Source organism: Trachemys scripta, chromosome 10 (genome assembly GCF_013100865.1).
Source record: "Trachemys scripta elegans isolate TJP31775 chromosome 10, CAS_Tse_1.0, whole genome shotgun sequence".
NCBI lineage: Eukaryota > Metazoa > Chordata > Testudines > Emydidae > Trachemys > Trachemys scripta.
The window spans coordinates 34907997-34921284 of NC_048307.1; the positions used below are offsets into that span (position 1 = coordinate 34907997).

General features: G+C 46.2%; 1 protein-coding gene across 2 annotated transcripts in view; it reads left to right on the forward strand.

Annotated features, from left to right (window-relative positions):
• Positions 1-13288, forward strand: part of XPO6 (exportin 6) — a 114155-nt gene extending 100867 nt beyond the window's left edge. For both annotated transcript variants that reach the window (XM_034782905.1, XM_034782906.1), the window contains exons 20-24: positions 1264-1435; positions 1927-2088; positions 5900-5998; positions 9315-9545; positions 12572-13288. In XM_034782905.1, coding sequence (XP_034638796.1) covers positions 1264-1435; positions 1927-2088; positions 5900-5998; positions 9315-9545; positions 12572-12673 — 766 coding nt within the window. In that variant the 3' untranslated portion in view covers positions 12674-13288. The remainder of the gene's footprint in view (positions 1-1263; positions 1436-1926; positions 2089-5899; positions 5999-9314; positions 9546-12571) is intronic.

The window sequence follows — 13288 nt, forward strand, 5'->3', positions numbered from 1 at the left end:
AGGGAAGTGATTATTCCCCTCTATTTGGCACCGGTGAGGTCATGTCTGGAGTATTGCATCCAGTTTTGGGCCCCCCACTACAGAAAGGATGTGGACAAATTGGAGAGAGTCCAACAGAAGGCAATGAAAATGATTAGAGGGTTGGGGCACATGACTTACGAGGAATGGCTGAGGGAACTGGGCTTATTTAGTCTGCAGAAGAGAAGAGTGAGGGGAGATTTGATAGCAGCCTTCAGCTACCTGAAGTGGGGGTTCCAAAGAGGATGGAGCTAGGCTGTTCTCAGTAGTGGCAGATGACAGAACAAGGAACAATGGTCTCAAGTTGCAGCAGGGGAGCTCTAGGTTGGATATTAGGAAACACTATTTCAGTTGGAGGGTGGTGAAGCACTGGAATCGGTTACCTAGGGAGATGGTGGAATCTCCATCTGTAAAGGTTTTTAAGGCCCAGCTTGACAAAGCTCTGGATGGGATGATATAGTTAGTGTTGGTCCTGCTTTGAGCAGAAGGTTGGACTAGTGGTCTCTTCCAACCCTAATCATCTATGCTGCTATGAACACAAGAAGCTATCCTCTGCCAGCAAACACATCACATTCCCCAGCTCCTCTCATAAATAAGTGGGAACAGGTCTTGTATGAACAAAAGAGGGTGTTTTGCTTCTCTGAATCTGAAACAACATTCAGGAATTGATCTCTGCCTCCAGCATAGGCCAAGACTGGGAGCTTCTACCTCTGTGAAGGAAAGAACCTCCCTAGGCTGCTGCACCTTGCATTTGACTATGAATTAGCATCAGTGCCTCGCTCAAGAAAGGATAGCCTTTCCAGCTGCAGGATACGTGCTGTTTATAGTGGCCTAACTGGATGGGGGAATTGACTGCCCACCAGTCATTAATCTGGGGCCTGCACGCAAATGCTGTGAGGCATGTTGAGGAAATGGTAAAGCTATTGTAATGCCTTATGGTTTCATCTAAGACAAAAGAAATATTGCAGAACTGACTTCATGTCCCTGTTCTTTGTTGCTCTTTAAGGTCTGGATCAGGAGAATATTGAGTGTGCCCTAATCATCCTAAATCTGTGGAAGCCTGGGTGGTTTGGTGTCCCTTAGTCACACAGCCAGCTCCCTTCTGAGATTGGCTGCAATCAGTCTATAGCAACACCTCAAACTAAATTAATGGTGTTTGTCTGCTGCTGTTGTCTCCAAATCTTTTAATTTGTCTAAACATCTCTCAGACTTCTGACAGCGGCAGTGACTTTGTTTGTGTCCTAGAGAGCAGTTAGCAGAGAGCATCCTCCATGAGGGCAGTACTGGCTGTCGTGTGGTTGAGAAGTTTCTGAAGATTCTGCAAGTTGTGGTACAAGAGCCAGGCCAAGTGTTCAAGCCTTTCTTACCCAGCATCATCTCGCTGTGCATGGAACAGGTCTACCCCATCATTGCAGAGGTAAGACAACTCCCATACAGCGGGTGGAGTTAGTGTCCAATTAAAATCCTGAGCGGGAGAGGAGGGGAGAAGCAATTTCATTGTTTTCTTTCATGCTATCGCAGTCTGAGCCACTAGATGGGGTGAGCTGGGACAGAATTACTGTTAGATCTGGAGCCTGATCTGGGTTGAGGTCATTGCCTGGTAGCTGTGAAGAAGCTAAATTTGCAGATATGTTCAAGGCAAGGCTTCAGGACTCACTATGTGTACAGTGGGTTTTTTGCATAGCCCAGATGAGCATTGGGTCTCATGCTTACCCTAGAGGAAAATAAGCTTGAAATTCTTGGTCATCAGCTCAGCCATGCCCTTGCTATAATGGAGCCCCTCTGGTCTGAAATACTGTTCTGGATGACCACCTGCATGTTATGGGGAAGAGCTATTCATAGTGGGATCCACTGAAGTAGCTGCTTTCCACCAGAGCAGTCTGTTCTAAGATTCTGTTTCTCCCCCAGCGCTCATCTCCTGATGTGAAAGCAGAGTTATTTGAGCTACTTTTCCGGGTCCTCCATCACAATTGGCGGTACTTCTTCAAGTCTAGCGTTCTGGCAAGTGTCCAGAGAGGGATAGCAGAGGAACAGATGGAGAATGAAGCACAGTTCAGTGCCATTATGCAGGTAACTCAACAGCTCTCACAACATGAGAACTTAGGATTTCCTGATGGGAGGTTATGTTGTAGTGACCAGACAATTAGAAACTCTCAGGGTTGACTCAAACATGTTGAGTTCTTGTTGCACAGCTATGGAAGGTTAGCTCACACGTGGGATGTGTGGTTTTGTAGACAAGATGCAGACTATCTTACCCTGTAGAACATAAAGGGTTAGTAAGCATCTCAAGGGGTCACTTTCTCAATGTGGATTTGTGCACTACAATGATGCATCACACCCCACATGCAGAACTAAAGCGTCACTGTTACCTTTACCACCACAAGTCTCTTGATGTGCAGTAGGACAATCTAGTAGTGAGGAAAGCTGGTATGGTACTAAGGTATTTCTTCTGGGTTTACATTGACTTGTTAGTATAAGATGTTCCACTATATCTGGTCCACCACATCTAGGAAAGAACAGTTATTGTCTATTCTTTAGCAATGGTGGGCAACTTGCAGCCCGCGGGCTGCATGAAGCCCATCAGGGTAATCTGATGGCGGGCCACAAGACATTTTGTTTAAGTTGACTGTCTGCAGGCACAGCCCCCCCGCAGCTCCCAGTGGACGTGGTTTTCCGTTCCCACCCACTGGGAGCTGTGGGAAGCGGCGGACCACAGGGATGTGCTGGGAGCTGCGGGGGGGCTGTGCCTGCGGACAATCAGCAAAATGTCTCGCAGCCCGCAATCAGATTACCCTGATGGGCCGCGTGCAGCCCGCAGGTTGCCCACCACTGTTCTATAGGCTGTGGATCTATGAATAGAGAAGGGAAATGAAATATAATAGCCTGCAGGTAAAGCCTATAGCATTCTTTCCAGCCTGGGGAGCCAGAGTCCTAAAAAGCATAAGAGTTCCTTGTTTCAGGTTTTACTCTGGCATTTATCAAAACTGCTCGAGCCTGTGAGTACTTACCTCTTTAAGAGCAGGATGAGCTCTCCAAAGGGTTTAACGCAACTTGCAGCAAAATTCAAAACATCATCCCAATTGATCGCCCAGTCAGGCTGCCTGATGCAATGCTCTTTACCTCCAGCCTACTTCAGAGTAAACAGAGCCTTGCACCATGCCCTGGGAGCTCAGGATCTCTGGGGTCTGGCAGGCCTGCACAGGGCAAAGAGTTCCAGAGGCCAGAGCCATCCATTGAGAGGTCAGATCAGAGACCTGGTCACAAAACTGCCTGCAATTGAGAGCTCACAGGAATGGTCCTCTCTATGGTATTAGAAATGGAGATGTTTCTTTCTCATTCAGAGAGTTAAACCCTGTATTGAACTTTCTTTGTGTCCTGCTCCTTTCTGGTATCCTGTGTATGCGGATAATTAGTGCTTGGCAAGCAGGGGTTTAAATCTTCAGTGCAGTAGCCTGCAGCATGCTAACGGGCCATGTGGACTCTGCTGCTGCACCCTGAAAGTTCCATAGTATGCTGTGACCTGCTGCTGTTTCCAGGGTCCACATGGTCCACAGGCAGTGCACAGCAGGCTGTAGATTTACAGCTCAGCTTGCCAAGCACTAACTCCCCAGATAGAGAAGCCCTTAGTTTCCACTGAGATCTGCTAGGACTCATGGCTCATCTCTGCATTACCACCCAGGCTATGCAGGGCTGCCTGAGCATGTTTGTTCTTGCCCCTTCTCTGACAGTGTGACTGGACTGAACCTTTCAGCTGCACCTTTCTAAAGTGGCATTTACTCAGTAATTGAATATTAGATGCCTCTTGGCCAGCAATTCTGGGTGACTTGGTTTTACTAGTTGGCTCCTGCTCTTTTGATGGAAAGCTGTTACTTAATGTTCTGCAAATGTTCTCTATGGTAAGAACAGCCTGTGTTATCCAGCGGAGTGCCAGCCTGGGCACTTGCTGCCCTATCAGGTCTGTGGCTGGATTTTGAAAAGTGCTGGGTCATTTTTGACCATTAACACTGAGTTGCATGGCTATCAAGGGTGATCTAGTCTCCTGTTACATGATGGAAGCTGTGGTACCGTATGGGAGGCATCAGGTAGAACTTTCCTACATCCCATACCTTGTACAATATAAAAGCAGCTTAGCATGTGAGACTGTCACACTCCTGAAGCCTCAAGTCTTGGCCTCTATCTGCGACAAGATACTAGTCCAGTCCAATCCAGCAAACTTTATATTCCTAGACCCTTTGTGGCTTGTCTTTCAGCTAGCTGCAGTTCCAACTCCTTTTGTTTTATTACTTACTGTAGTAATGTGTTATATCTGCCTATCGTCCTGCCCTCTGGGCTTATCCAGATGTTTAAAACAAAACATCAACATGTGTACTCTCCCTCTTTCCCGGCCTCCCACAAAGAGCTGACCAGATAAAAGCACCTCATAATTTAGACCAGTGGTTCTCAAACTGTGTGTCGGGACCCCAAAGTGGGTCGCCACCCCATTTCAAAGGGGTTGCCAGGACTGGTTTAGACTTGCTGGGGTCTGGGGCCAGAGCCAAAGCTGAGGGCTTCAGCTCTGGGTGGTGGAGCTCAGGTTACAGGCTCCCTGCCTGGGGCTAAAGCCCTTGGGCTTTGGCTTTGACCTCCCCACACGGAGAGGTGGGGCTTGGGCTTTGGCTCTGGCTCAGGCTTCAGTCCCCCCTCCTGGGGTCATGTAGTAATTTTTGTTGTAAGAAGGGGGTTGCGATGCAATGAAGTTGGAGAACCCCTGGGCTAGATCAAATCCTCCAACCCACCCATACATCCAACAAACTTGGGTTCTAGCTGACTAGCAAAGGGAGAGAATTTCATCACCAGCCATTCCTCCAGTGAGAACACACTAGCTCCAGTTCTCAAGAGTCTCAATCGAAGGACTGTTCAGAGTGTCTCAGATGTGCTTAGACTTCAGTTGAAGTTTGGTCATTTTTTCTGGTCTGGTATCTGCATGGTTTGTTAAGCAATCACCTCTGCTCTGTGGGTTGACTGGAGTTAGGAGTGTCATGAGAGGTTCTTGTAACTCCTGGGGGGTTTGTCCCTGGGACATGGGCTCTTCGCTACTCTGGATGGGTTTTGCATTTGATAGGGCTCTGCCTGTATCCTTGGAGTATGGCATATTAGATACAGGAGAGTCACCCTGAGCTCCTTGAGGATATTTCCTGATGAAAACTGAGAATAGGTCCTGTTTGGCAGGAACATTACTTGGAGGGTGAGTGGTGGAAATGGTACCTTTCTGGACTACCAAAGCTGAAAGCTCAGCTTTCCACATTGCCATACTCTGGGGTTGGCTGTGTGTGAGGTCAGGTTCACAATGAAGGCAAACAGCTGGGAGGGAGGTGGAGGGATTGACCGAGACAAGCTGAGCCACATCCATCTACAGTTAACAGCTGGAAGGGTGTGAGTGAGGTCCTGAAAAGGAGACAGGTCTTTCAAACAGCCCTCAGATTCTGCACTGGGGAGAAGTGGTGGTTGAAGCACTACCTCTGCCGCCTGGGCTGACTTCTGCAGGTGTCTGTTTCAAAGGAGGCCAGGCACTTGCCCTCCCAGCCTGGGCACTAGGTAGCAGTTCCCTGCAGGAGAGCGCGAGCAGGATTAGGGTATAATGGCAGTATATCTAGTACGGAAATGGGAGTTAAACCTGAAAAGCTCAGACAACACAAGCCTCTGGGCTAACGGAGGGCCCTGCCAAGTGGTAGGTACTCTGATGCCAGGAGATCCAGTTGGACACCAAATACTCTTAATATATAGATCTGCCTTTGGCCAGCACTTGATGTCATGTGCTCCAGTCCTGTCTGGCAAACCTGCATGCTGGCCTTTAGGCATATTGCTACTCATTCCATCTCCTAAGATCTGTCTTTTTCCATAGGCGTTTGGCCAGTCCTTCCTGCAGCCTGACATACACCTATTTAAACAGAATCTCTTCTACCTGGAGACACTGAATACCAAGCAGAAGCTGTACCACAAGGTGGGTGCCAGTAGGTCAACTCCTATATGTGCTGTGTGCAGCAGATAGAGGGCACTGTGCTGAGCCCTGCTATATAGCAAGTCCTGAGCCACTGCTAGGCTGAGCAGTGTGACAGTATTATGGTCTGGTATCTCGTGAACCCGGAATGCTAGAAATTACTGCTTGATGGTACTGGCAAGCTGCAACTCCAAGCTCTTGGTGATATACAGCACCCCAGGAGAGGTTTCGGAGTAAAGGCTGTGGGCGGGGAGTGCAGCAGACCTTGAGTCATCGTGTTTCTAGTGGTGGTTGTGCTAGGGGCACAGAGCTGGGGACACAGCACGGATTAAATCAACATTCCCCTCAGCCTGTTGCACTGGTGTCTGGTACAGAAGTGATCCCACCTCTGCACTGGTCACAGTAAAAACCTGGTGGGCTCTTCAACAACAGTAGGGAGGAGGATGGAAGGAGTCACCCAAAATGGGAGGGGAGGAAAGGATTCACTGATTGGGGCAAATCTTCCCCCTCTCTTAAGCACAAGGGGCACAGAATAGGTGAGCCCCCACCATCACTTAATCTCTCCATGAAAGCAAGTCCCAGATAGGAGCCTCCCCCTTGTGGAAGCAGAAGAGGGAAATTTGGCATCCATCCAAACATCCAGAAAGGACTGGGCTGGAATGAATGGAAGGACCAAAAGCTATTATACTTAGAGGTTTGAACATGGTAAAGGATGACTTTGGGGGCTGGGGTTTAGACTAGGGCTGTCAAGCAATTAAATAAATTAATTGTGATTAATCACGATTAACTACATGATTAAACAATAATAGAATACCATTTATTTTTAAAAATTTGAATATTTTCTACATTTTCAAATATATTAATTTCAATTACAACACAGAATTCAAAGTGTACAGTGCTCACTTATATTTTTTATTACAAGTATTTGTACTGTAAAAAAAACAAAATAAATAGTATTTTTCAATTCACCTAATACAAGTACTGTAGTTCAATCTCATCATGAAAATTGAACTTACAAATGTAGAATTATGTACAAAAAAAATCTGCATTCAAAAATAAAACAATGTAAAACTTTAGAACCTACAAGTCCACTCGGTCCTACTTTTTGTTCAGCCAATCGCTCAGACAAATAAATTTATTTATATTTCCATGAGATAATGCTGCCCACTTCTTGTTTACAATGTCACCATCTGTTCTCACTTTCAGGTGATATAAATAAGAAGCGGGCAGCATTATCTCCTGTAAATGTAAACAAACTTGTTTGTCTTAGCGATTGGCTGAACAAGAAGTAGGACTGAGTGACTTGTAGGCTCTGAAGTTTTACATTGTTTTGTATTTGAATGCAGTTATGTAACAAAAAGATCTACATTTGTAAGTTGCACTTTCACAACAGAGATTGTACTACAGTACTTGTATAAGGTGAATTGAAAAATACTACACCTCTACCCCGATAGAATGGGACCCGATATAACACGAATTCGGATATAATGCGGTAAAGCAGCGAGGAGCCCCGGACCCCTTAAAGCGCCACCTGACCCCCGATGCTTTACCATGTTATATCCGAATTCGTGTGGAGCCCCGGGCCTTTAAATCCCCACCTGAGCCCGGCTGCCAGAGCTCCGGCAACGATTTAAAGGGCCCGGGGCTCCCTACAGCAGCTAGAGCACCAGGCCTTTTAAATCATCGCCAAAGAATCTGCTCCAGTCCGGCACGGTGTACTGGCTCTTGCCGAATGCCGTACCGGCCCGAACCCGATATAATGCGGTCTCACCTGTAAGGCAGTGAGATTTTTTGGCTCTGAGGACCGCGTTATATCGGGGTAGAGGTGTATTTCTTTTGTCTATCATTTTTGCAGTGCAAATATTTGTAATAAAAATAATATGCACTTTGATTTCAATTGCAACACAAATACAATATATATGAAAATGTAGAAAAATGTCAACTGGTATTCTATTGTTTAACAGTGCGATTAAAGCTGTGATTAATCGCAATTAATTTTTTTAATCACGATTCATTTTGTTAATTGCGTGAGTTAACTGCGATTAATCGACACCCTAGTTTGGACTCTTCAGTGGAGGAAGGCTAATGATCTCTGTGTGAAGCATTTGGCTCTCACCTTGGCAGGCTGCAAGGTATTTAACCTTTAAAATCAAGTCATTCTAATTGTCATGTGGAGTTCCCCCCCACTTCAGTTCTGGCATATTGGCCATTGTCTTGAAAGACTGGAGGTAGAATCTGGGGCTTAGCCCTCCTGGCTACTGGATGAAAGCAGGGACCCCAGGTTAGGACCAGCTACCACAGAGGAACTCCGTCCTTGACCTGTATCAACAGCAGGCTGTTGTGGCTGGTGCACTAACTAATCTTCAAGACTTGTTGGAACCTCTGGTGCTTTCGTAAGCATCTGGCATTGGGTGGGCGTCTGGTGAGCTGGAGTGAGAAAGGGACTTACTGATCTCCTGCTCAAGTAGTGGATGTTTAAACTGCCATCGTTCTTCTGAGTCCATAACCCAGGGGCGGGCAAACTTTTTTGGCCCGAGGGCCACATCGGGGTTGCACAACTGTATGGAGGGCTGAGTAGGGAAGGCTGCCTAGCCCCTGCCCCTGACTGCCTCCTTCAGAACCCGCAACCCATCCAACCCCCCCCTCCCCCCCCACTGCCCCCCAGGACGCCCAGCTTCCTTACCCACCCCCACCCCCCGCCCCCTTACCAGCAGCAGGAGCTCGCAGCTGCAACACCCGGCCAGAGCCAGCTGCGCTCCCCATGCCGCCCAGCGGAAGCGGCAGGCCAGAGTGCGGCCTGCACTGCGGCATGGCTGTGAGGGAGAGGAGACAACGGGGGAGGGGCTGGGGACTAGCATCCCCGGCCCGGAGCTCAGGGGCCGGACAGGATGGTCCCACGGGCCAAATGTGGCCTGCGGGCCATAGTTTGCCCATATCTGCCATAACCATTGAGCTGAATGGGGCCAAATTCACCCCCTGCCTTACACCAGGGATTAATTTGGCTCACTGTTCCAGTCCCTGCAGATTCAGCACTGCTATGCTGGTTCACACTTGGGATGTGTTCTGCACAATCAAAGGAGCTATCGGCTTCTGTTCCTAAGTGAAAGCTGAAATTCTAGAAAAAACATTAAGGCCTCCAGCAAAGGGATGGTCAGATGCAGCTGTGCTTACTGCCTTGATCTGGCCTTCGTCCTGGAGAATTGCTTCTCCCCTTGGTGGGCAAGCTGGCATGGCACTATGTAGTGGCTCAGTCTGACCCCGCCCAGGAGGCTTGGCAGCTTGGGAGGATATGACTGAGTGTGCTTCTCTCTCCCTGCAGAAGATCTTCCGGACAACCATGCTGTTTCAGTTTGTGAATGTGCTGCTTCAGGTGCTGGTCCACAAATCACACGACCTGTTGCAGGAAGAGATTGGCATTGCTATCTACAACATGGCCTCAGTGGACTTCGATAGCTTCTACTCAGCCTTTCTCACGGAGTTCTTAGCCAGTTGTGACGGCGTGGACTCCAATCAGAAAAATGTACTGGGAAGGAACTTCAAAATGGACAGGGTAAGGGGGAGTGACGCTGCAGAGGGGTTACCTCTGGGCCAGGTACTGGCATGCATCACAGCAGAGTTATGTCATGACGCATTCTCTATCAGCTGGAGACCTGACCCCCGTGAATTCCCCTCCAAACAAAAGGGATTTCTCAGAATTGTCACTAAAGACAGGTGGCATTCCTATTGTCCTCTGTGCCTGCAACTGGAATTTCCTAGGGCTGCTAGTAAATCCAGCTGCTGTCTTGTCTCTGATTGTCTATCCAGCTGTGAAAGAATTGACATATTGGGGGAATAAACTTCACCTGTGTCACTTCCTCACAGGGCCAGGACTTACATTCCTTCTGGAACAAGGTCACTCAGGCCTTGCCCAACCACGAACTACCCTTGCAATTTAAGAGCTGTAGCAAAGATGTATAAAATAGTGTAGCTGGAATCTCATCCATCTCCTGCAGGCCTCTTGGATAAAGCTGGAGTAAGTGGGGGGCTGTAATCTCCTTATGAAAAGGGCTGTCAAACGATTAAAAAAATTAATTGCAATTAATCGCATGATTAAACAATCATGGAATACTATTTATTTAAATATTTGTGGATGTTTTCTACATTTTTAAATATATTGATTTCAATTACAACACAGAATACAAAGTGTACAGTGCTCACTTTATATTTATTTTTGATTACAAGTATTTGCACTAAAAAACAAAAGAAACAGTATTTTTCAATTCACCTTATACAAGTACTGTAGTGCAAGCTCTTTATCATAAAAGTTGAACTTACAAATGTAGAATTATGTACAAAAAAATCTGCATTCAAAAATAAAACATAAAATTTTAGAGCCTGCAAGTCAACTCAGTCCTACTTCTTGTTCAGCTAATTTCTCAGACAAACAAGTTTGTTTACAGCAGGAGATAATGCTGCCCGCTTCTTGTTCACAATGTCACCTGAAAGCGAAGAACAGGTGTTCTCATGGCAGTGTTGTAGCTGGTATTGCAAGATATTTACGTGCCAGATGTGTTAAAGATTCAGATGCCCCTTCATTCTTCAACCACCATTCCAGAGGACATGCGTCCATGCTTTTGACAGATTCTGCTCAATAACAATACAAAGCAGTGTGGACCAATGCATGTACATTTTCATTATCTGAGTCAGATGTCACCGGCAGAAGGTTGATTTTTCTTTTTTGGTGGTTCGGGTTCTGTAGTTTCCGCATCGGAGTGTTGCTCTTTTAAGACTTCTGAAAGCATGCTCCACACCTCATCTCTTCAGATTCTTAAACCTTGGGTCGTGTGCTGTAGCTATCTTTAGAAATGTCACATTGATACCTTCTTTGCATTTTTTGTCAGATCTGCAGTGAAAGTGTTCTTAAAGTGAACATCATGTGCTGAGTCATTATCCGAGACTGATGTAACAGGAAATATATGGCAGAGTACGGGTAAAACAGAGCTGGGGACATACAATTCTCCCCTGAGGAGTTCAGTCACAAATGTAATTAACATTTTTTTAATGACCGTTATCAGCCTGGAAGCATGTTCTCTGGAATGGTGGCCGAAGCGTGAAGGGGCATATGAATGTTTAGCATATCTGGCACATAAATACCTTGCAGTGCCAGCTACAAAAGTGCCATGCAAATGCCAGTTCTCACTTTCTGGTGACGTAAATAAGAAGAGGGCAGCATTATCTCCTGTAAACGAACTTGTTTGTCTTAGCTATTGGCTGAACAAGAAGTAGGACTGAGGGGAATTGTAGGCTCTAAAGTTTTACATTGTTTTGTTTTGTTTTTTGAGAGAGAGAGAGAGAGAGAGAGAGAGAGAAAGCAGTTATGTAACAAAAAAAATCTACATTTGTAAGTTGCACTTTCATGACAGATTGCACTACAGTACTTGTATTGAGGTGAATTGAAAAATACTATTTTTGTTTATCATTTTTACAGTGCAAATGTTTAGAATAAAAAATATACACTTTGATTTCAGTTACAACACGGAATACAATATGTACGAAAATATAGAAAAACATCCAAAATATTTAATAAATGTCAATTGGTAATCTATGGTTTACCAGTGCAATTAATCGTGATTAATTTTTTTAATCACAATCAATTTTTTGCGTTAATCGCATGACTTAACTGCGATTAATTGACAGCCCTACTTATGAAATATACCTGGCAATAGCTACAGACCAGCTTCCAAGCTCTTGGGAGCACACATGGCCTTTGGGTGCTCCTGATCTAGAAGGAGATTTGTATGGAGGGAGGCAGAAAACCTGAAAGAAATAAGAATGGCCCTACTGGGTCAGACCAAAGGTCCATCTAGCCCAGTATCCAGTCTTCCGACAGTGGCCAGTGCCAGGTGCCCCAGAGGGAATGAACAGAACAGGCAATCATAAAGCGATCCATCCCCTGTCGCCTATTCCCAGCTTCTGGCAAACAGGTTAGGGATGCCATTCCTGCCCATCCTGGCTAATAGCCTTGATTTCCTTGGTGTTTTCTATAATAGCCAAATGCAGTTGGAAAATAGGAGTCTTTGTTTCCATGTGTCCCATAGCACTAGGAAACGTGGGAATTGCCCTGCGTGGCTTCACTGCAAAAAAGCACACAGGTTGCTGTTCTAGCAGATGGCTCCTCCCCTGGCCATGTGATGCCAGCTCATGTTCTGCATGCGTAGGCACACTAAGAAATCAGTCCTGTAAATAAAATCCAGGATTTTCAAAGTTCTCTTGCAGGGAACTCCATTCTCAGTAACTAGCCATTAGATTGAAGAACTATTCCAGGCAGAGAAGTGGCTTCTCTCTTAATATGAGATTTCAATAAGAGCATATTTACATCAAGGATTTGCCCTGGGATCAAGCTGTTGGGGGGAACCGCCATAAGGTATTCTCCTGGCATCTACAGGAGAACTGGGTTACAGGTGAAATAAATAGGGGCTTTTGTCTTTGCTCATTGATTTACTAGGACAATGCCAAATACTGTTTCCTATGGTAAGACAGGTACTTGCAGGCACTACTCCATTGTCACTGTAACTGTGTTGCTTGATCTTTCTCCAGGACCTGCCATCTTTTACCCAGAACGTGCACAGACTGGTGAATGACCTGCGCTACTATAGGCTCTGCAATGACAGTTTGCCCCCTGGAACTGTGAAGCTATAGTTTCTGCACTGGACTCATGTTTTGATCGCTGTAAAGAATGGATTTGTACTTCTTTTGTCACCACTTCCTCTCCTCCCTGCTCTTGTCAGTACTGGAGGATGATGCAGTGTCTTGCGCATGGGCACATGTTCTTGGATTCACGCACCACCACGCTTCCTTACCCAACTCAGAAACCTCCCCGTTGAGTCAGCAGCACTGCCTGCAAGAATGGGTCTTAACGCCAACTGTAGGGCATTCCCACCATATGAAAAGTCATCTTGCTGGGTTCTTGTTTTACTAATGTAGCACTTCGTTGCGTCCGGAGATTTCAGTGAGTCGTCTTGACAAATCTTGTGTGTGTCAATCATGAGGCAGAAACGCCAAAGACTACTTCAGACATTCGCACCTTCGCATCATTCCACCTTCCCGCCCCTGCCCTGCTCTTGGAGGAGAATTGTGATGTCGGGACTGGTTCGGCACTTGTCACTCCCTCTCGTTTTAAATTGCCTTGAAGCCTCCCTGCTATTTTCAGGGATTTAGAAACTGGTGGTTTTTTTTAATGTTTTCTCATCATTCCATTGTGATACTAAAACAACATGCTTAATGGAAATAAAGTGCTTACTTTGTTGTTTTAAA